The sequence below is a fragment of the Dermacentor variabilis genome, chromosome 5 (genome assembly GCF_050947875.1).
Source record: "Dermacentor variabilis isolate Ectoservices chromosome 5, ASM5094787v1, whole genome shotgun sequence".
Lineage (NCBI taxonomy): Eukaryota > Metazoa > Arthropoda > Arachnida > Ixodida > Ixodidae > Dermacentor > Dermacentor variabilis.
This window is the reverse complement of record NC_134572.1, coordinates 199,854,622-199,879,453: the sequence shown is the minus strand read 5'-3', so window position 1 is coordinate 199,879,453 and position 24,832 is coordinate 199,854,622. Positions and strand designations below refer to the sequence as shown.

Sequence of the window (24,832 nt, the reverse complement as noted above, 5' to 3'; positions counted from 1 at the left end):
CTGCTGCAACGGTCGCGGCAGCTTTTGTCACAACATGGGTTACTCGCTTCAGATGCCTTACAAAAATATTACTCACAGGGCAGCATTTCGAGTCCGCTCCCTTCCAAGAGCTCCTGCGCTTGCTTTTCACGAATCGTCGGCGCATGGCCGCCTACCATCTCCAAGCCAATGGCCTCGTGGAACACTTTAATTGACATCTCAAGTCAGCGGTGATTGCTCATGGCCCGCTATCGCAATGGGTTCAACGTCTACCACTGGTTCTTCTGTGTATCCGGTGCGCCTTGAAGTCGGACATTGGGTGCTCGAGCGCGGAGGTCGTCTGCGGTACTCCTCTCCGTGTCCCCAAAAACTTCCTATCACCACAATCACCTTCGCGTGCTGCGTCTGTCCGAGATTAGCAGACGACAAAGAAAAAGAATGGATCGTGGGCTGCTACTTCCACGCCTGGCGCCATGAAGGGCGCGCACCTTTAACATCATCATGATACCTTTGGTGCTCGTCTCTCGCCGTAAAAAGGCTTTGTTGGGTGTCTCACGGCTCCGTTTTTTTTCTGACGACGCTACCTGTTAGTGGCCGGTGTTCCGCAACATATGGTGCCGAAACCCGGTACAACGAGCGGATCCCAACGATGTGGACAACGAGCGAAGGCGCCAACGAGTTTTTTCTCTAAACTGCAGCCGGAGCAACCTGCCTCATCGAAACCGCACCCAGCGAAGCGACACGTGGAACCGGCTTCCTTACGAGCAAGTAAGCCACAATCCTCACGAAACATGGACCGCCTGAAAGCGATACGCTCTGCTTGACAAACCCAATCAACGAAAATCATGAATGAGGCGACGACACTCTTAGAGAGCGGCTGCAACGATCGCAGGGCTTTCAGCAAGCTTATAGGCAAGCTCGTCGCCAGCCGTAACGAGCTTCGGAAGATCAATGCCGAGATTGAGGACGTGATTCCTGTTGAGGATTTTGAAAGAGAGTACGAGTCTGCAGCGCATTATGGCGACCAAACGCTTGCGACCCTAACGCCTCCGGAGCCGGCTAGCAGATCTCAGCGTCGGAAGCACCTAGCAGACTCCTCAATACGCCATCTAGCAGACACTCAATACGCCATCTGCCCCAACAACAGTTGCGTCACAGAGCTTCGGACCTATTCTCCCAAAGCTGGGGACGTGTGTCAATGGGGACGTGTGTCAATGGACGTCGTTTTCGGAGCAATTGAACAGAGCTGTCCACGCGAATACAATTCTCCGCCCGACTGATAAATTCCATTACCTCCGCAACTACCTGGTAGGGGAAGGGGCAGCGCTGCCGTTGCCAGACTGCCAACGACTGAAGCGTTTTAAGAGAGTGCCATCCAGCTGCTAAAACAGACGTTCGGAAACAGGAGCCTGATTCTACAGCATCATTTAAGAGCGCTCCGCGAACTGCAGCCGGTGACGTCTCCGTCGAATAGGGGGCAGTTGCACAGGCTGTGCGATGGAGTGCGGCTGAATGTGCGCGACCTCAACGTCCTAGAAGTACCAACTAGCAGTTTTGCGGCGATGCTCTACGACGTTCTACTTCAATTCCTGCCACAAGAAATCGTCGTGGCGTTCCACCGCCATATCCGCCTCCAGGATAACGCACAAGGCACGGCACCCTCTGCTTCAGGGTAAGTAACCACATCGTCTCGCAAAAAAATTGGCCGAGGCTTAGCTTGGCTAAGCCTAGTGGATTGCTTAAGCAATCTTCCGGTCAGGTTGTAGAGTTCCATACTGCTCATCGAACGTGTAGATACAGTCTCGTCTCCCTTTAAAGCATCCATAAGGCTTGCTGTCGAACGATCAGGTGTCGCCAAAGTCGCGTCAGCATTGAGAGCATGCATGATACTTGTAGATGCACCCAGATCAAGAGATGTTGAACGCATTCGCCTGGCTGCATAATATGCACGCCGTTTAGCCAAACGTTGTTCCCGCTCTTCATCCGTTTCTTCCGCACGCCGTCGCTTCTTAGGTGCAGCACACCGTTGCAGCTTCACCTTATACAGAGAAATATAGCTCAGGCCGACCTCTCGGCATATCGTATCATTAAACTTCTCTCTCTCTCTCTCTCACCTTATACACACCATCCGACATACCGTGGAGGATTCGCTGGGATGACTGCGACTCGCCGAGTTGGGGGGCCGCTTTTCCACAGCTGGCATGACGTCACGTAGAGCGAGCGCCTCCCCCACGGCAGCGGCGCGTGGAGAATTCCCTGGGACGATCGCGACGAGCAGAGTTGGGGGCGCCGCTTTTCCGCAGCTCGTATGACGTCACGTACAGCAAGCGGCGGCGCGCAGCTGTAGCATGGAGGATTCGCTGGGACGATCGCGACGAGCCTAGTTGGGGCGCGTGCGTCTATTTTTCGTACAAAAATCCCTCACGTGACCTGATCCTAGGTGCCTAGGGACAGCATCGTTTAGGGATTTTTGAGAAGGCGCGATGCTGGCGCCGAGCGACGCCGTGGCGTGTTCGTCCTCGGCGTGATCGTTCTCTTCGCGCGTTGTTCGACATTGCTCATGTGATCGTGCGTGCGTTGCTTATGTGTTGGTTGTAGGTTCTGTGGTACTTGGCGGGAAGCCGTGAGTAGTGGCGGTGCGGCAGTGCGGCTTTGGCGTCGGTGAGCTCTGGCACTACAGAATCTGCGTTGTGTGACCCGTGCTTTCTTGAGAACCCGGCGGTGGTGACAATTGAAATATCGAAGTGGCCTAGCGCCTCGGCAGCGAAGTTCTGTGAACCGCAATGTGGCGTCGCCGTGTCCGACTTTGCTTAACCGACATCGAGGAATGTGCTGCCCGCTGCAAGTCATGTAAATGCAACTGCGTCGACCGCCCACTGTTCAGCACTGAATGGGCGTTTGGTGTGCTGTGCTTGAAACGAGTGGTGCAGCCGTGCAGCGGTGGTGGCGGAGGAGCAGAGTGGCTTAGGGTTCGCGCGTTCACAGACATGTGCTCCCGTCTTGGTCTCATTAGCGGCTGTAGCGGGATCGTGGTGTGCTAGCTCCTTGCCTAGTATGAAGTTTACGACGCTAACACACAGCATGTTCACGTTTTTCCGCGCTATATGTCATTTGCACGACGGCCGAGTTGAAAACGAGACATGTGTCTGTGTTCTTTGCGTTTGAGTGTTGTAAATTACTTTCTATTGTGGAAGTTCTGGGAGTCTTATTACGCAAGGAGTGCAAACGTAAACATAAACACATATGCGTGTCTGAAATTTTTAATTTCCCATAATACCCTTTACGACTGATAAGTGGGCTACACGGCCTGTGGGAATCAGCTACCGTATGTTGCGACGCTCTTTCGTGTGGTAGAATGATGCATGGTGCGCGTTTGTTTCTGTACTGTTGTACAAACTATCTGTTTATTCACTCAATACAAATGTATGGCTTCTTCGCCGCAGTACAGCTTAGTTACGCGGTGAAGCATACTAAAGGTGGGAGGGGGCCGCTATCAGCCAGCATAGTATGACCACATAGGCGGCCTGAGAGGCGGCGGGTACACGAGTGTATAATTAAAGTACTCTTATTATGTCCAGTGACATTGGAGATCATTAATTGTAGCACCAAAGTAGTGGACCACTACCAGAACAAAGGCATGTAGTGTGCCCATCTCAATTCTTGTGCTTATGCCAGTCTTCTTTTTTACAGCAATAACTGCTATGGGCTAACTCCCCTGGTTGTTCTGATGTCTACTGGTGTTGTCACTGGAATTCCCGAATTTCTTGCTAGAATATGGCAAATAAAGTTTTCATTGTGCTGCGAGGATTCAAACATACGATCAAAAGAGTGGCAGTCCACAATTCTACATTTCAGCCACTCTGCCGACGGTACAGTCGTGGTGTATACTGATCCCGGAGAGCATGATCTAGCCAACAGGTGCCATGATTGGCTAACACCTGCTCAATGTCTGCATACTGTATATAGAGCTGGCATCCACACCTTCAAGTTCTTACACATCACCTTCCCACTTGTGAAGGCAGTCCTATGTTAAATTTTCTTCTTGCATGTGATGACAATGATTGGGTGCATCATTAATCTTCTTCTAGTGCTTGGCTTCTCAGATTTACTGGATGGAGCTGTTGGTGTCTTGTTTTCCTCAAGCAAAGCGCGAGACCTAGCAATGGGTAGCCCAAATATAGATTTGAGAAAACGAAAACGAATTCAGCAGTAAGAAGCGAAAGGGTTGTTTTGGTGTAGATCAGTGGCTAAGTCCGGATATGAAAGAGGAGGAAGAAAAGCCGAGTCTTTCCGCTTCAACACTGTGAGGCACAACTCCCACAAATAAATACAACTCTTACTTATTTTACTTTTTTACGGAGATTACCGACTTGCATTGGCAAATGCTCACTTCAACAAACACTGCATGAAGTAAGCTTCCTGTGCATATTTGACCAGCTACTGCATCATTGTTTCACATTATGAGTGAAACTGCAATTTTCTTTATGCCACAACTTGCCCAATTTTGTGTTTTGCAGTAGGATGTTAGCAGTGCTATTAAGGCACTTAAATATTCATGAATAGGTGTAGAGAAAAAAGTAAGAAAGCAGTGGCTTTTTGTGCGTAGACTATGCATACACCTGATGCTCTTATGGTCATTTTTTCTCTATCCGCTAAATCATTCTAAGCAAGAAAAGTTTATACACAATTAGTTTATACACAGACCACAACTACACCACAGGTATTGTTGGTAAGCAAAGTATATTTATTCGGTGACATTTTCTGCAGCCCTGATATTAGGCTTACCTTCCTTCCTTTTCAGCTGTGCAGGTTCATTAAGAAGTGATGATACAGTTTGATAATTTTAATCGTTGAAAGACTTAGCGAAACCTTTGTGTTTCAGACTCTGCACATAGCATTTTAAGGCGTGTTTTCTGTGTTTGTTGCTTTTTCTTTATGGGTAGGGCATGTCAACATTTTTTACACCATTTGAAGTATGTGGTGCCATAGACTGTTCTTAGATGGAGTCTTGCCCTTTCATTCTGTACAATATGATGTCGTTTTTTTTTGTGTCCAAGGCCGTTTTACAGCCTGATTGTAGCATTTTTCTAAGTTTTGCCTCTGTCACCCAAGCTTGAAAGATTGCTACCCACTGCTGGTGGCATGACACATGGCACGTTTCTTTTCCAATAAAAGGAAGTCTGTCACTTATCCTGTGCACTGGTTGTCTTTTGTCTCATTGAATTGCAATTTGTTGCCTGTATTTGCTCTTTTGTTGCATTTCAAATCAGGAATGGCTATCATAATTGACATTTAACCATATTGCACACAATGTGGATGATATGTAATTGCAATATATGGCCACCATAAATATAAGTTAATAATTCAAGAATAGTGCCTTTGCATGGTGGTGCCGCCATGAATTGTGGCTATAAGGTACCAGCGCTGCAGATAGCACTGCTTGTGCAGAATATAGTTCACCTCTACTACTTCCAAACAACATTGTTTTTATCTGCATGTGTATAGCTCCAGTTTCTGTGAACAACACACATCTGGTGGAAGAGTGGCTTGCACCTGCTGTTGGGTCCAATGAATAGCCAAATTTCTGCCCGTTTTTATGTTATTAGCATATTAGTAAAGGCAGCCGTTTTTATGTAGCCTGTTTGCCCAGTGTAGAAGCCGTTGCTGGCTGTCAGGATCTCACACACATCTTCAGCTTTGCAGGGGACACAGCATATGGCACATAGTTTGTCACATGCCATGTATTTGGGGCAAGTTGAGTTCACTCACTAGCAAAGGGAGAACCAAGCTTGTTGGATATGAAGTAAACCGCCTGTATACTCAGTGGCCTTCTTCATTTCGTTTGACATATGTGGTTATAGCGACCCTTGTTTTAAGCACTTCTTGTCCAACAGCGGTCGTTTGCTTTTGAAACACTCAGGATAGCTTTCAGCTGGCTGGACAGGAATAACACTGAAAAACCAGCAGGTGTTAATTCTCGCACTTATCGTGTGAAGCTTCGTGCAGTATGATGAGGGCGTTAATAAATGAGGGTGTTCCTCAATGCCTTGTAGCACGTCACGAGTTTGGAGCAACATGATGTATAGCACTTTTTTGATTGCATGCTATAGGTTTAGCAGGTGTGGCCATGGTTGAAGTGCAGTGCAAGGTCAAGAAAACATATCTATGAACAGCACCCTGGTAAAGGAGACTCTGGGAAAACTAGTGGGAAGCCTGTTGAACATCTGGTTGACCCACTTGCTGGTTCCATCAGGCAAAGTATGATAAAGAGAAGGAAGTCATCAACACATTAGAAGGTTTTTACATATAAACACTGGGCTAAGGTCATAACATGCCAACAAGTCTCAGTGCACAGGCTATGCACAACCAACTACAGATGCCTTCTGTTCAGACATTGCTCAATGTAACTAACAAGGATGGAGTGGACAAAAAAGAACAGCAGCTCCATTAATTTGGTTTCACTGGTATCAACAGTGTTTTGTAAGTGTACATTGGCATACTCCCCAATGCCTTCTTGGGTGACATCAGCAAGGACCAGCTTGAAGCAAGGGGTAATAGACGTCTTTACAAGCTAAAAATTCATGCATGCATGGAGAGCACATTGTGTCCAAAAGGTAGGCAGTTCACAGGGGCACTGGAGAAGGAACAGGTTATTAACAGTGGGCAAAAACAAGCTACTAAACACTCAACACTGTTGCCATGTAACGACCTCTGAAACAATCCCTCTTAACGAGGAAATCATCTTTGTGTATCCATAAAGTGGGAAGATGGGCAAAGCCCCTTCAGCAATGCTACCAGCTTCAAAAGCCCATTTTGCACATCTTGAATGCTTCCTTCTTAAGACTTTGCTGGGTGCAAGCATTCTACTGTCCAAAAGCTGTCATTGAGAGCACTGTTGGTTTGGTGGCAATAAAGTTCAGAAGCAATTTCAAGAAACCTATCTTCTTAGTTGGCCTGGATGCTCACCGTGCTAATGAAGCAGCACCATGAGGCAAGCAAGGTGAACTGATGCCTCCAAGCCCTTGTTTGTTTATCACACTGTTCTATTAGTAACAACCACGAGACTTGAAACCACCAAGCTCAAGTTCGGCACTCGCATGGTTACTGCGAAGGATCCATAAAAACAGAAAACTCAAGGGAAAAGATAAAGCACCATTTAACACTTAGTATTGCTACAGCCCACCCCTTCTTTTATTTTGTCTGGTCGTGCTACATCTTTTTACCATAGATAGGCATGAACTTATCCTGTGCACAGCTTACTGCAGAGAGCATAGGTGATGTTCCCAATCAGTGTCCAATTTTTATATACACTATGTGCTGGTTCAAAGAGGTTCGAAACACTGCAATGGAACCTTCAAGTAGAAAAGGTGCCAGGAAGAAAAAAAGTTGTACTGCAACCACCTCGGCAACATCATGTCCCTTTAATAAAAATTGTGCTTCCGTAATAACGAGCCCTCCAGTTTAGAGTAAAGTACCAGTTCACTTATGAACAATGAATCAATTCTCAAAGAGCATGTGAAGTCCAGCCAAAAGCAGGGGCAAGAATCCGCAGTGTGCTCCTGCATTGAAGGTCAATAACATATACCATAATGGCGAATGTGCTTTAGTAAGCTTCCCTGCAATATGAATTTGCAATGTACAAAGAATTGTCAATGAAGCTTACCACGAGCACAGATGCACTTGAAATTATGTCACAATTGAAAATAATGAGCACAGTGTAAACCTATGTGCCCTTTCCACTCTTAGTATGCTTTAGTGCACGATGCTTATTTACACCCCTGTATTGCGGTGCAGCAAGCTACAAAAGAAACTCTGCATATTTAGGCTTTTTAGTATTATCTTTCTCGCAATACACTAATATTTCGCGGTGAAGCCTAAGCAATGTACTGCGGTGAACCATACTAAAAGTGAAAAGGGGCAAAAGTTCTTTAATCATACACTCGCGACCCCTCCGCCTCTCAGGTCGCCTAAGTGGACATACTATGCTGGCTTATAGCGGCCCCCTCCCATTTTTAGTACGCTTCACCGCGTAACTAAAGTGTACTGCGGCGAAGAAGCCGTACATTTGTATTGAGTGAATAAACAAATGGTTTTTACAACAGTACAGAAATAAACGCGCACGATGCATCAGTCTACCACACGGAAGAGCGTCGCAACATACGGTAGCTGATTCACACAGGCCGTGTAGCCCACTTATCAGTCGTAAAGGGTATTATGGGTAATTCAAAATTTCAGACACACATATGTGTTTATGTTTACGTTCGCACTCCTTGCGTAATAAGACTCCCAGAACTTCCACAATAGAAAGTAATTTACAACACACAAATGCAAAGAACACAGACATATGTCTCGTTTTCAACTAGGCTGTCATGCAAATGACATATAGCGCGGAAAAACGTGAACATGCTGTGTGTTAGCGTCGTAAACTTCCTACTAGGCAAGGGGCTAGCACACCGCAGCCCCGCGACAGCCGCTAACGAGACCAAGACGGGAACACATGTCTCTGAATGCGCAAACGGAGCCCCTAAGCCACTCTGCTTCTCCGCCACCCCCGCTGCACGGCTGTACCACTCGTTTCAAGCACAGCACTCGAAACACACATTCAGCGCTGAACAGTGGGCTGTCGACGCAGTTGCATTTACATGACTTGCAGCGAAGAGCACATCCCTCGATGTCCTTCAAGCAAAGTCGGACACGGCGACGCCACATCGTGGTTCGCAGAACTTCGCTGCCGAGGCGCTAGGCCACTTCGATATTTCAATCGTCCCTACCGCCGGGTTCTCAAGAAAGCACAGGTCACGCAACGCAGATTCTGTAGTGCCAGAGCTCACCGAGGCCGAAGCCGCACTGCCGCACCGCCACTACTCACGTCTTTCCACCAAGTAACACAGAACCTACAACCAACACACAAGCAACGCACGTACAATCACATGGGCAATATTGAACAACGCGCGGTCCAGATGGTCCAGAGAACGATCAGGCTGAGGACGAACACGCCACGGCGTCGCTCGGCGCCAGCATCGCGCCTTCTCAAAAATCCCTAAACGATGCTGTCCCTAGGCACCTAGGATCACGTCACGTGAGGGATTCTTGTACGACAAATAGAGGCACGCAGTTGGGGCCCCACTTTTCCACAGCTGGTATGACGTCACACATAGGTCACGCTAAAGGTCAATGGTGGATTCTCCGGGACGACGGCCAAGAGCGGAAACATGGAGCAGTATTGCTTGCGCAATAAAACTCGAGCAGCTGTTGCGATATACACAGATAGAGCTCGAAACAAGAGAGTCGTGTGCTTCATCGGCATTTTCCTTCAAAGGCGGCGGTTTCCCCAGAAAGAGTGTGTCATCATCATAAGTTCTGTATGCATCGGAAGAACCGAAACAAATGCGCAACGAATGTTTCTTTTGAAAATCTACAAGACATGCAACCGGCATGACCTTGACCATATCAGACAAAAAGAACCGGCTGGCTCAAGCTATGCGATGCTGCCGGTGTACTATAAAGGGCCACCGCTCGAACGAGTGCCGGTGGAAGTTGGTGTGCGCGGCATGTAAAGGCAGGAATGCTTCAACGATGTGCGATCCAGTTTATCTGAAACTCCTCAGTCTCACAAAGTAACACCAACCACTTCCCTCCTCCTCCGCTCGGCGCGACCTCGACGGTGGCGCCGGTGGTGCGGGGCCTGCCGTAGCAGACGACGGCTAACACGCTGCGGGAGGAAATCCACAGAAAAGTTCGTTCGAGCCCTGTGGAGCAGTTTATCTTTCTTGGTCTATCGGTAACTGGCCTTTAGAATTTCGTGTTGGAATTGCGGAAGAAATAGAGAAAAGGACCATTATTCAAGGCGTACTTAAGGCGCAAAGCGCGCGACGTTGCGAGTTCCTGTTGCTGAAATACGACACAAGCACGCGGTGTACTCAAAAACGCGCGTAATTACCAAAGTTTCAGGTGTTGACAGCTTGAAAGTATGTGTACGTGGTTTCGTAGGTTCATTTGCGTACCTGCAGGATACTTTTGTTTGGCCGGCGCGTGAGAGATTCCGGCTGTGTGCGGTCAGCAATGCCTGGCAGCAGGGCCGTTGTTTTCATTGCGGCGTGCTTTGGTAATCGCGACGATATATTGCTTTTCTTACAAGTACTGCTCCAGGAGGGCACATGTAGTGGCTAACGGAGGCCTCTCAAGAGCACGTGACATTACAATAAAGCAGGCAGCGCAGGGAGTGTTCACATAGAAAATTGGCTGTCCGCGATCTTATACCCCCTTGGCATGCACAGGCTTCGGCGAGCCCCATCCAGCCCTGGTTCTAGGTTTGGTGTTCCCTTTGCCAATTTGGTGCCCTGGAGGCACCGTCAATAATACGAAATAATGACAAGTTGTTACAACTAGTAAATAAAATTTATTGAAGAAATGCAATCGCCCCGAGGCGCCAACTTCTAAAGCAGCGCTAGCGCGCCTGCGCGAGTATTATGAAAGGCCAACGAGGAATTTACCGGCCCACGTACGACTCTACGATCATAGTGCATGTTAAACATCCTCAGCCGAGCTAGATGAAGTTATGCGGAGCCATCCACTACGACCTCCATCCTAGCTTTAGTCGCTTCGGAACGTTAAAAACGTTAATCACCGCAAACCAAATCAATGCATGCGGGTGTACATTTTAAGCTAAAAGACTGCATCTTAAGTCATAGTGAGCCTTGCAAAAGCGTCGAGAATGTGCTAACTTCTGGTTGAACTCAAAACACACCCTGAACAAAGTCGCTTTTATGTCACAGGCCAGCTGCAGATGAGTGCATTCCACCGCAAGCCGAAACTACATAAAACAAAGAGAGCACATTCGAAAGAAAAGTCAACCAACGTGCTAAAAACGACGCAGAGTATGAACACACACTTTTTAGAAGCGAAAGGCGTGAACTAGGCTCGAAAGAAGAGGTTGTGAGTAGCCGTGGCCCTCACTTCACATAGCCGTGCGTACTTTGCCACTTCTTCGAAGTCAGCCCGCCCTATCCTGTGAATACACACTTCTTTTTGCGTTGGGCCCGCCGGATGGCAAAGCAAAAAGCTTTTTGCGCTTTATGTGTCTGTTGCGGCAACCGAAGGTGCAGCAGCACGGCATCGCAATTAAGTTCTCGGCCCTACACATTCTATTAAGCTAACGCACTCCGTCAGTACGCCTGGCGTACTTTCGTCGCGCAGGCCCAACAATGGAGGTCGGCGCGCGCTGGAAAAAATATATACAAAATCATGGCGCCTGCTCCGAGCTGGAAAGAAAAAAAAATATACCAAAGCGCGGCGCCTGCTTCCACGTGACACAGATTGGCCAATGGGGGAGCGGAGGAGGCTGGGTCCACAGGAGGCGCGTAAAACTCCTTAGTCTTCCTGAAGTAGCGATACTCTCCTCCTTCGCATTCCCTCCTCCTGGTTTCTCCTCTCTTTTACACTCCCTCCTCCACTGTGGCGCCGCCCACGCTGCTCGAGCGTAGCAACGGCGCCAACTTGCGCTCCTCGCCACTCCGTAGACGCGTCTAGAGCAAAAATGGCACTGATGCATGGCGCAAGGGCCCGCGTGATGCTATTAGGCCAATAGCGACGCGGCGTCGCCCTCTGCAAGAGCGCGAGAGGAGGAGGCGGCATTCTTGAAAGCGTGGCAGTACTTTACGAAGCTTAAGGGGTTTTAGAGGCGTGGAGGAGGACGCGCCTCGGTGAGCGGGTTGATGGAAAGATCTTAGAATGGCGCTACTTTTGAAAAATTGAGGGGCTTTAAGTTTATCGAACGACAAGGGGCGAGAAGTCTCATAACGTTGGCTACCAAGCCAATGAAGGCCGAGAGTCCGCGGTTGGCTGCCGCTACAAGCTCTCAACTTGACGAGTTCATTAATTTACAGACTTTTCATCCTTGGATCGTCGGTTTCAACGAGACGTCTCATACCAGAGGTACCTTCGACAGAGGCAGTCAACACTCATTCATTAAGGATGACCTGGTGGCTCGGTTGGCAGCAAAAATCATTAGAGAGGCATGCCCAGTGGTGAACACTTTTATGCCAGACGCTCCTTCTGGAATGAGAAATAGCAATGTCGTCGAAGTTCATCTATCTAGTCAATTTGACGACCGCGAGCGCATCATTGAAGCGATAGCCATTCCAGTAATTTGACACGACATCCCTGCCACAGCTATCGGGTATTCCTTCACAGCGAAATTATGCGAGAAAAGTTACGGGCTGGCCCACGATCAAGTTGTTCCTCGAGTATGTGGCGAGAAAGGCCTGCTCGTAGGATCTGATCAACTGTGGAACATCTTGAGTGGTGACGTCATACGCAGCACGGAACTACAAAGATTGTTGGCGGTCAAGAACACTGTCGGCTGGCCGCTACAAGGTCCTGCCACGAAAACGAGCTTCAGAAGCGGAACGTCCGAAGTCATGATCTGCGTCCTGCGAGTGCAAGCTGGAGAAACTAAAGGAGTAGACGAAAGAACACTGGAGTCATTTTGGTCGTTGGATGCTGTGTGAATTGCGCCAAAGGAAGCAACTCATGGGCACGCAGACACGTCGGCTGCATTCCAACGCAAAATTGCAAAGATTGGAAAGCGGTACGAAGTAGCTGTTCCGGTTAAGGAACCGGATATTGAGCTGCTACAAAGCCACTACAGCGTCGCACTCAATCGTTCGCGAAATCTGGTTAAGCGCATATCAAAGCCCGAAGGATTGCTTGAGACATACGATACGGCAATTGGTCAGTACATTGTTTCGGGCCATGCTGAAGTTGTACTTGACAAGAAATTGGTACATGGCCCAGCGTACTACATGCCACACAAAGGTTATTTGTGAGGACTCACTCACAACCAAGCTCCGCGTGGTTTTTCATGCGTCATCTCACGTCAAAGCAGACAGATCTCTGAACAGTTGCCTCGAAACTGGCCCGAACCCTAACCCGGACGTATTGCCGGTTCTCCTTCGCTTCAGATGGTACCTAGTACCGCTCTTGGCAGCAGACATCAAGAAGGCGTTCCTGCAAGTTGAGATACGAAAGGAGAACCGGGACCTGTTCAAATTTCGGTGGTTTGACAAAACTCCTAGTGTTCCTTTCTACGAAGAAGCGGTAGAGGTTTGGCGTATGGCCAGGGTACCTTTTGGGTCTACAGCAAGTTCATTGATGCAAGTCCATCCTGAGAAAGGGGTTGTAGCACAGCTATTTCTGAAATCCTTCTACTTCGATGACCTCATATTCCGAGCGAATGACTTAGAAGCAGCGGCGACTCTTTACAATCGCACGAAAGAGGTGATGGATGATGCTGGCATGCCTTTAAAGAAGTGGAGCTCAAGCTGTAAGGAACTAGAACGACTGTTCGACTCGAATGATGTTCGACTCCTTTAGCCTATGAGAACTCTGGACATCACGAGAGAGTGCTAGGGATGGGTTAGCCGAAAGCAACAGACGCCTTCATCTACAACCCGGAGAATATCTTTACTTTCTTGGAGAAGGCAAATGACACTAAGCGTTTTGTCCTCCAGACAGTGTCGAGCATCCACGACCCATTATGATTTCTCGCAAAATACGTACTGCGAGGAGAAATGCAGTTTCAGCACTTATGGGTTTCGAAAGTCAACTGGGACGAAGATCTTCCTGATCACATTGCGGAAAAAATGGCGCTACTGGAGAAACGAGTTGATCCATTTGTCGAATGTCAACGTGCCCCGTCCCCTCATGAGCGGAGCCGCAGCAGCGCGTGATCTTCAGCTACACGTTTTTGTCGACGCAAGCGCAAAAGCATACGCAGGTTGTGCATACCTTCGTGTAGAAGATGTGAATGGGAGCGTGGCTAGCACTCTGATTGTAGCAAAGTCAAGGATTGCCCCACTGAAAACTCTATCCTTGCCGAGACTAGAGCTAATGGGTGCGTTACAAGGAAGAAGGCTGTTAAAATATATAGCGGGAACCTTCGGAGATCTAATGCCAAGCGCGCAATGTTTTCTTTGGACTCACGCAAGCATAGTGCTTGGCTGGTTACAGCGAGCGCCTTCGACTTTAGACGTATTTGTCAAGAACCGAGTCATATAAATTCTGTCTTTTCGGAGTGTAGGCGGCGGCATTGTCTAGGAGAAATCAATTCTGCTGATATGCTGACCCGAGGTGTTTCCTTAGACACACTGGCCACCGAGGTAGACTGGTGGCAAGCAGCAGCTTGGCTGTGTAAGGACTTGGAAAAATGGCCAGCTGTGAAGCATTCACTGCCCCAAATCAACGACATCCTATGGATAACAGCGATTAAACCAACAACGCTTCACTCTACAGGCAACGCAGTGCAATTAACCCCACTGCTAAATGTCACGAAGTTCAGTTCACTGCAGAAGCTTCTCCGGGTCACATCATGGGTGCAGCACGTAGTCTTAATTGTTAAGTGCAAAATTAAAAAAGCCGCAGTTATCTCTGCCGAAGAAATATTGGCAGATGAGAGATATTGGATCCGGCAAGTCCAAACTGAATCGTTTCCTACGGAGAGGAGTTGGCTGCTGGAAAGGCAAGGTCCGCCCAGTAATTCATGGGCAGCACAACTGCACCCATTTCTCGAGGAGAACGGGCTTCTGCGCGTCGGACGAAGACTACAGAACCTCCCCGACAGCCGAGAAGTGAAGCATCCATTGCTACTTCCAAGTCGACATCGTTTCACCGAGCTGGTGTTTGCGGATGCCCATCGTCGAGTCATGCATGGAGGAGTAACGGCGATGATACACAACGTACGCGAACAATCTGGGTCCCAAGAACACGACAAACGGCAAAGAAAGCAATCGATCGATGCCTGTTATGCGTCCGTTTTCGTACGAAACCCACTGTAACTCCGTACCCGCCGCTTCCAGTCTGCCGGGTCGAAAGGACGAAACCTTTCAACACTGCAGGAGTTGATTTTGCCGGACCATTGTATGCGAAGTCATGCGATAGCTCCGACAAGAGAATGTACATTGCACTTTTCACAAGTGCAGTAACAAGAGCGTTGCATTGGGAACTGGGGCCGTATAAATTAAAACTATTCCAATATGTTTTTATTCCAATCTACGAACGTCAAATTTGCGTAACCGCCGACGCAAGCATCGGGCGGCCACCCGCAGGGTTGTCTGATCAAACCAATGAAATGCCCCCCTCCTTCATAGGAGGTCACTTTTGTTTGCTTGAAAAACGAATAACATTGCCTGCACAGCGCGACTTGTCTTATCTAATTGGCTCGAGAGAGGCGAGGAGCATGCTCAAGTGGAGAGGGATTCGATGGGGCCGAGCCACTGCACTGAATATTGATAACCGGATGAACAGGATGGTGCCGGCGTCTGCGATTGGTCCGCTTTTGTTTACTTAGCTTGCGGTGGCTCGTCGACAATCGCGCCGGTATGCGTCGGAAGCTTAAGAATGACGCTAAAACGGATCCTCAGCAAAGAAGAGTGGGCAGAAAGAGCTCGTAAACATGCCGAAAGTTCTAGAAAACGTTACACGGCCACGCAAAAAGTTTTATTAGACGCAAATAAACCCGTGCTCTCCGGCAGGGGCAAGTAGCCAGTGCCGGAGAGATCGATGGCTGCCATCTTTTATTCCTTTCGGAACGGGTCAGCCTGCGGCTATTCAGAGAAAAATTCAGTTTTGTTCGGCATATTAATGCATCTTTAACGCGTACACGACACGTTGACGTGGGGAGTTTTCGCGGTTTTCTGAGGACACGTGACAGGCAGGTGAAGTGGGTGCAGCCTTAAAACTTTTGACCAATAGTCGAGGTCTAACGGCGAAACGGCGTCGAATCAGAAATAAAAATTTTTCTTTTGTTAGGTGCAGTCATGCATAACCAGTATGTACAAGTCATATCAGATGGAGAGGTATCGCGGTTTTCGTGACGTAGCGTGACAGACAGGCGAAGTGGGGGTGGTCCAAAAAAGTTTGTGACCGATCGCGGAGGGCTGATTGCAGAATTGGAATAGTTTTACGTTATAGCGCCCCTGGTGTCGGATATGTCTTCACCTGCGTTCTTGTTGGCATGTGCCCCCCATCAGTCTAAAATTATATCAGCCCTTGAATCTGTTCACAATCGTGCCACTCGCTTTATTCTTCCAAACTACTCGCGATACTCTAGCATATCCGCCCTGAAGTTCCAACTAAAACTTCCTTCTCTCGCTTCCCGTCGCCGAATTTCACGTCTCTGCCTTGATTACAGGTTTTTCCATTGTTCGCCCCGTGACAGCAAGCTCATCCTGCCAGTACGTCGAACACCCCGCACAGGCCATCCAAACAGCGTCATCCCGCATCGTTTGCGAACAACTACACTTCAGAAATCATTTTTTGTCCACAGAGCTCGCAACTGGAATGACCTTCCCTGCGACTTAGCACTAATCCCTGATTCAGCCGATTTCAAGACTGCCATCGAGGAAGCCATGTCATCGCTATGATTCTCATGTAACATTTATTGTTAACCGCCGTTCTTGCGCCCACCCCTCATGTAATGTCCCGCCGGGGACCCTTGAGGGTCAAATAAATAAATAAATAAATAAATATATTCCGGCGGTCCATGGAAAGAAGGGGACTCCGAAGTACCATTTATTCCGACAATGCCTTAACCTTTAAGAGAACGTCGCGGGAGCTACAAAAAATATGGAAAGTACTACTACAAGACGACTTCGAGGCTTACATTGCGAACCAAAGAATTCAGTGGAAGTTCATCGTCGAAGCGGCGCCATCATGGGGAGGCTGGCGGGAACGGTTGGTCGGAACCGCGAAAATGGCAGTCCGCAAAGCTTTAGGTCGAAGTTGTCTGTGCGCAGAAGAACATTAAACTATTATTACTGAGTCTGAAGCAGTTTTCAATTGACGCCCAATAACATATTCTGATAATCAGGCAGGCGAGCCTGTATTGCTCACGCCAGCGCAATTCCTAGGTGGCCAGCAACTGAGGACGTTACCAGAAGGAAAGACATTGTCAGACCTATTAACCAGCCACGATCGCAACGACTATCAGCGAAGCTTTCAACATCGACAAAAAACGATGAATGACTTCTGGAAGCGATGGACACATGAATATTTGCTGCGACTATCGTCGGCTCATCGCTTACCCACGCATCACTCAAGAAATTTGAGGCTCGGCGACATCGTAATATTCTACATTCCTGACACACCCAAGTTATTCTGGCCACTAGCCCAGGTTCAAGAGGTGTACCCAGGCGGCGATGGATTTGTGCGCGCCTGTTTAATACGATTACAGGGAAGCAAAGTCTTCAAGAGGCCAGTGCAGAAGCTACATCGTCTAAAACTAGATCTCACCACATTTGAGGGCCCGGAGGATGTCGGAGATTTGCAGACGAAGAAAAATAAAGAATGGATCGTGGGCTGCTACCTCCGCGCCTGGCGCCAAGAAGTGCGGGCACCTTTATCATCATCATGATACCTTTGGTTTTCATCTCTCGCTAATTGATGGCTTTGATGGGTGTCCCACGACTTCGTTTTTTTTTCTGGCGATGCGATCTGTAAGTTGCCGGCGTTCCGCAACACTGTCTAGTCGCGAATGTGTGCACCTTCTTCACAACCTCTTCCGGAGTCCGCCGGAGTCCCTGTCCGCCACGTCTAGTTCCAGCACGCTCACCTTACGTTTCCACTGACCTTGCCAACGCAACCCACGTCTTCGTGCGGTACGGACCGGTTCGTCCTGCTCTCCACCCAAACTACTTCAGATGTTTTTCCGTACTGGAGAGATGCGAGTCCACATACATCGCGAACATTCATTGTAAACCTGACACCATCGCACTTGAGCGGTTGAAGCCAGCCTACTGCGAAGAGATTCATGCAGTTACGTCCCCCGATTCCGCCCCCGACGTCTCCATCCCGGTCGGTGCTCACGCTACTTTAGTCCGCCGAGTTTCGTGGAGCTGCTGATATCGTTCGCAGCCCATGCTGCGAACAATATCAGCAGCTCCACGTCCTCATAATTTACATGCACCACATGGTCTTGTCTTTATTCAGATCGGCTAAAAAGCTTCTTGCGTGCGCCTTGCCTCTCACAAATGTATTTTGTTGACCTAGGTTAAATAAAAAGTACGCTGGCATCTAGCCTTTCTTTAAACAAGCAACTGAATGTTATTTGTATTTTGGAAATGTGGTTATGCATTAGCGGTAGAGCTATGTAGCGCCAGCGACATCGACGCGAACGCCTTATAGGAAAAAAGACGAGGTCAGGCGAGGCCATGAGCTGCTCGGGTGCTTCGCTGGCGCTGGGGACCGAAGAAATAAACGTTGAGTTTAAGCTCCGGGGCTGAAATAATGTCTCGTTGTCTATCTGTCATGTGCTCCACAAAATAAATAAAATTATTTTGATTATAGGTAGACCTAATAAATCATTACACGCGGCAACACTGGGCACAACACGTTCATGGGGTGATGTGGCAACTATGCTCGGTTGCCTCATGATTGAGCAAAGCACAACCAGCCCTACAGGTCATCTTGAGGTTGAAAGTTTCAAAAGCGCACTTTATAACGCACTTTTGAAGAAATTTGTCGCGCTTTTTGCACATTCACTTACTACAAGCCCTCACGCTATCTTGGATTGTAGCGCGAAGTGAACATAGACACAGAAAGGAGCAGGCAGGACGAGCGCTAGTGTGTAGCGCTCGTCCTGTCTGCTCCTTTTTGTGCCCGTTTTTACTTCGCGCTACAACCCAAGGTCATGTTACCGTACCAACTCGCCCAACTTTCTATCCCTCACGAGATACCATAACATTATTTACTTTATTGGTAAGCAGCGTGTTTGAAATGAGCTCGCACGTTTTTCCATAATACATTTAAATATGTGTAAATGTAGCGAAACGGCCTGTTAATTAAAATAGAAACTTTCATTGTAGCTGTGTGTAGGCAAGAACACCTACCATTAAATAATTATTGCTGCTTTCTTGCATTGCTGGTTTCGCCTGTCCGATAAATTCGCGGAGGAAAAGGGGACACATAAAGAAAAACGGGAGGCGCGTGTTCCATGACTTACTAGTATGTGTTGTCTTGTTTAGGTAAACTTCTGCAAAGACGTACGTACCTTTTCTCCGGGCTCTCCGTGTGGTCCAGGAGATCCCACAGGTCCCTGAGGACCCTGGTCTCCTGTTCGGCCTGGTGGTCCTTCGGCACCCGGAGGGCCTTGTTCACCCCGCGTACCCTTGGCACCTGGTTGGCCCGTGTCACCACGCCGGCCTGGGAGACCCTGAACACAAGCATGTGTCAGTATGGGGAGGCGCGTCACCGCGCCACAGTGCATCTTTTCAGAATCTTCACGGAGGAGGAAAAAAAATATGGCTAATTGTGCACACATCCTGCTCTGGTAAAATCAATATTTATTCAGCGAAACCTGCTAATCCATATAGTTGCTTTCAGCTACTAAAAGCAAGAAAAAGGTAGTACATCTTGCAATATACCTGCGACATTATAGAGAGGCAGACCAGCAGCAGTCCATTCTCAATAGTTCTGCTAAGGTGAGCTGTTGGGGTTTTCTTCGGCCTTTCTATTCTTGAAGCGCCCGTCCTCATAATTTACATGCACCACATGGTCTGATCTTTGTTAAGATCGACTAAAAAGCTTCTTGCGTGTGCCTTGCCTATCATAAATGTATTTTGTTGACCTCGGTTTTATAAATAGTACGCTGGCATATAGCCTTTCTTTGAACAAGCAACTAAATTTTATCTGTATTTCGGAAATGTGGTTATCCCAAATAAAGACCAACATGAATCCCTTACAAATATCTTACATTTACTACTGCTGGCAAATCAACCTACCAGCAACCCGCAAGGTGGAAGAACGTCGTTCATCAAAGAGAAAGATAGACATTCATCCGATTAAAATACGAAATAATACAGGCCTGGTAAGGCCAGTGTTTCGAATCTCGTACTAGGATGAATTTTTCTACAACTGGGAAGTTTTCTTTATCAGAGACCCATATGGGTTTCCTGTATAACTTGAGGCTACAACTGAGGACGCTGACACCTTTCACGAACCTTCCTCGCGGGTTTCTACAGAATTGACTTGTCTGCAGTTTTTCCAGTTGCTGAATACCCTGGCAATGCGGCATGCTAGCCTCCTGGTTGGCTGAGATGGCATTGGTTCCTCATGTTAGAATTCCGCAAAAGGACGAATTTTTGTTCAACATCCAAGTTGTCTTTCTGAGAAACCCACATGGGTATTTACTGTAGCTTCATGCTACAGTCATGTGAATAATATTTTGCCTTTCATTTTTGTAGTCTTGCAGTTCATGTCTTTCGTGCAACCATGGAACGATGAGGACTAGCCGAACAAGGAATGTCGCTTTAAGGCAACGTTTCGACAAGCGAAATTGTCTTCGCAGCACTGACGAAGACAAGTCCCGTTGTCAAACGGCTTCAAGCGACGTTCCTTGTTCGACTATTCCTCATTGTTTCAAGTTGATATCTGTTTTTGAACTTCCCTTTTGTTTGGCGAAACCATGCGGCAACAGGCGCGACTATTTGATGTGATATCGCGTGAAAGCAAAGATAGGACATAAATTCTGACGTGAACTGCGATGGATACAACTTTTAAATACATTCTTCATTCCTGGCATTAGAAGCCGTCATCATTTTTATTTCACTTTTGTAGCAGACATTATTTACACCTGTGCGTTTGTGTTTTTTATTTCGGGGGTGAGGGGGGGTGACCGCTTTTCACCAGCTAACCAATGTTATCGCCCAGAGCGAGACGCGCTCGCACGTATTGGGAGTTTTTATAACGTTATCTATGGTTCTTTTGCTGTCTGTCGTCACCGAACCTTGCGTAATGTGATTGCATGCAATCGCGACGCGAATGGTGGGGAACTTTCTGTACGACACGCGGACAGCGGCGATTACTCTGGAACCTTCGTTGAATGATGTATAAAAGCCGACACGCTTCGCTCGCTGATGACACTTTGAGAGTCATCACTGATGCCGTTCTTTGAGTGTAGCCTGTTTTTGATGGCACAAGTTCGCCCAATAAAAGGCTACTTTCGCCATTCTCAGTATTTCTGCTTTCTTCATCGTCAATTCTCCATTCTCTACATTCTCCAAACTTATTCGGTGGAAAAGTCGATGAAACAATGGAAAGCTTGAAAACCCTTCCTGGATGTAATTAAAAAAGAAAACACGACACACTTGTTCGACCTTGTAGAATAAACGCCCAAATTTGAGCGTAGCTGTTCGTTTCAAACAATTGCGCTAGGAATTTTTGTTGCGTGCAATTGAAAAAAATATGAACTCTTCGACACTTACGGCTCATGATATGGGACTCGTTTGTTTAAGCTAAACTCAATGTGAAGTTTATTTCTCGCTACACACAGGCAAAACACGTGTGCAACGCTTGTATACAACCATGAATAAACCGTACAAGAATGCACTTTCCAAGCGCATCAGATATGACGGGAGTTCCATTTCTATTAATATGGAGACTGTACCGCTCTCCGTCACATTGAGTATGCGCATTTTTTCTGCTTCGTAAACGCCTGCAAATAGGAACGGGATGGGAATTCAATCGTTATTTGTGAATAAAAACAAAACTGTTAAACTTTCACAACTCGAGCAGTTGCGCCTCAATAGCCGACTGAGGTTTTCGAAATATCGGCATCAGGCTTTCTTGCGTTTTCTTTCGTTGTTTCTTTCTTTATTAAAACATAAGAGCAATAAATCAAATATTTTGTCAGCGCGCCAAAGTAATGATACTCTTGAAGAGGACTTGGCAGTGCTAAGGCTGAATGACCCCGTCTTGTGCTCTAAGAACGGATTAAACAATGAAAAAAAATTAATAAAAAGTACAATAGGAAAATTAAATCCAAAATACTGTATATTTGCCTTTTGCCTTCAACAAGGCATAATACAAGTACACAATTTCCAGCGGCTTCATAAACTTCAATTTGCAGTTCACACTGTGCAAAATTAACAAGGGCAACCGGTGCAAGTTGGACGAAGACCATAAATTAAACTAAACACAGCAGCGAGAAGACATTGTTTTTTTTTTGCGCTCGCGTTGTGTTTACCATTACTGTTCTTTTAATGCCAACATCGGATACATCATAGTAACTTCAAGCGCTACAACAGTGCTCGTATAAATTCATATTTAGATTAAATGACTCTTTAATATAAAGCAACGTTTACGAGCAGCCACATTCTTACGACCTAGCAATAAAACAGAAATAAGCTCGATGTAGGAAAGAAACTAACTTAGAACCAAATTTTCGCATATCGCTGTGAGATTACCAGAGGCCTACGTACCACAAGTCCCGGTGGTCCAGCGTGTCCCTTCGATCCTTTTTCTCCGGGCAGGCCCTGAAATAACCATTTCAAAAACTTGCTTTTTGCTGTACAATCAATCTGGTCATGGTATTATTGAGTGCAGAGATGGAGAAGAAAATTTTGAAAAGGCAGAGCGTATTGGAACGTTCCATACAACGTTGCGGAATGTCTGCCTGTATTGTTCGCCTTGCTACTCTTGCGTAAATGAAATGCCGGAAGCATTCCGGTGGAAACCATTTCGCAATAAATGTGGATGTTAATTACATTAGTATTAAAGAATGTAGGGACAAATCACAATACCACCAATGTAACACGAAGTGGCAATGCCCCAACCAACTAAAGTGTGCAATGATGCTAAACACGCAGTATATTACATGTAATCACTGCACCCCCTTTGAAACTCCACAGTACCATTAGTATCCTGGCCGAAACTTTGCTGCGATGACTACAAATCCGACGGCCGCGCTTGCAGCGAAAGCGTCTGTTGTGGATGGGGCTGTAATCCTTCATTAAAAGGCCTACTTACAACGTGTGTTGCTTTGGCACATAAATTCTCGGGGTTTGGTGAAGAGTTAACACATACCAATACCACACATGTAGTGCCCAAATCATGTCCTCGAGAACACCCTCAGGGGCTCATACCCAATTATCGAAGTTGCCTAATAGGCCACACAGTAAGTTCGAGCAAACACCCAGTGGTGTATGTTGCCTGGTCGGCATGACAGCAGCCGACATTTATCTATAGTGGCCTAACGTAGCCTACAACTTTGGTTGCTGGGTTAACTAAGTTTGATACATACCGCGAAATGGGGAAGTTCCCCAAGAATGCCAATCGCATTATATGTCACGTGAGAGCTGATTATGTTCTCTTGCGACTCTCTTTAGGAGGGCAATTCTGGCTGCCTGCGTTGGAAGAAAGGGCGACCTTCGAGTACTCAGTGTTTACTTGTATTTGAGCACGCCTAATTAGAGCGTGTTTGTTCCTCTTTCAGCCAGTATAATTGTTTTTCCCACATATATCAAGCCAATTTTACCCATGATTGCTTAGAAAACTTGCCTCCCCGTGAGCAAATATCTTTAGGACTTGTTGGCTGAGCCTTAAGTGCTACTGTCGATGCTTTTCCGAATGCTAATTTTGCGCAATTTTAGACAGTATCCGAGTGGGGATTGATGCATCTTTATGCAACCGCCATACGTACCGACTATGCCGCAAAGTAATCTTACCTGAACATCGGCGACAATTGCCTACAAATAGCGGCATCTGATTTCGGGGAGAAAGGTAGTTTCTCGATATAAAAGGCTGTGCACAAACTGTAACATTCTAATGCTAGCAGCTGAAAACTTCCGGCATCATACAAGCAAGGTAGAAGCAATCATAACTGTGTTTAGGTCTTTAATGTAAGCAAACTTAATACTGGAATCATCGGTTTGTTTGCCTTGGTTTTGTCGATAATTTCGTTCAATTCCAATTTTATATGAATGTCAATAAATCGTACGCATTTACTACTTCATAAGGGTACAGAGAGTTTCTGTTCGTGCTAAGCTTCCTTTTATTAAAGAAAATTGCAGTGTACGCACTTGCGATAGTAAAATTTTCAGGAGTGCTGCTACGTTAACAAAACTGACCATAGAATTAAAATTGGTGGACCTCGAGCCACAATTAACATTGCGGTCTGTTTGACCGATGTACACCAATGGACAGGAAAGAGACATCCAGCACACCAACCTGTGCTGCAAGCACAAAGTATTGTACGGGCTTCTGGCCACAATAAAGCTCCTTCCCAAGTAGGTCTATGCCCATACGTACGAAGTGCAACTAGTGCGCCTGATATGTGACCTCATCACAGAAGACCAGGCTACTATTAAAAATGGAGTCAACCACACATCACATTAGTTTCAGTGTGCTCTGTATGGATCAGCTCAACAAAAGTAAATATTCACTTGTAACAAAAAGCGAGTCATGTGCTTCCCTCAAGCCCGGCAGAAATTAATTATTCCTTCTTCAGACTAACTAGCCATAACACGAAAATGAGACGTTTATTTTAAGAAGCATTGGCGGCTTCATTGCGCATTTACCAATACAGCTCTATTGAATGGTTCGCTAGAAGGACGAAGCAATAACAACGATAGCATGCACGCGAGTCCTCAGCTGTTGCGCAGCGTAAGCCGCACTCCGGAGGCTACCAGGTGTCATAAGTATGGCCGAAGCGAGCGTAAGTGCGTACGCAGCAAGAATGCGTCATTACAGCTCCCGTGGCGCCGCCCTTCTGTGCCTTTTCACCTGTTCAAAGGTGAGCGGCCACAGCGTCGCCTAGCGGTAACGATTTCCAGGGACTACCTCTGAAAAAGCGCCAGGAAGGCTGTCACCTGTAAAGAGTGACTGAAATAGACTGCAACACACTTCCACGTGCTGCCACCTTTACTGTCGCTAAAGGGCGACTCCGGCGATTTTTTTACCATGCCAAGGTAATGGAATATGTAGGTTCCCGAGACCCCCTGTCACGTGTCTGATGGCATAATTGTACCGCGAATTGGAAAATAATCCTAAATATGCAAACAAGCGCCAGAAAGAACATGAA

The 24,832-nt window shown here is 47.2% G+C and overlaps 1 protein-coding gene across 2 annotated transcripts in view; it reads right to left on the bottom strand.

Annotated features, from left to right (window-relative positions):
* The window catches only part of LOC142583430 (uncharacterized), a 1,100,669-nt gene that overhangs the window by 254,361 nt on the left and 821,476 nt on the right, over positions 1-24,832 (bottom strand). For both annotated transcript variants that reach the window (XM_075693897.1, XM_075693898.1), the window contains 2 exons: positions 22,233-22,286; positions 19,025-19,186 (listed from right to left, as the gene is read on the bottom strand). In XM_075693897.1, the coding sequence (XP_075550012.1) occupies positions 19,025-19,186; positions 22,233-22,286 (216 nt within the window). The remainder of the gene's footprint in view (positions 1-19,024; positions 19,187-22,232; positions 22,287-24,832) is intronic.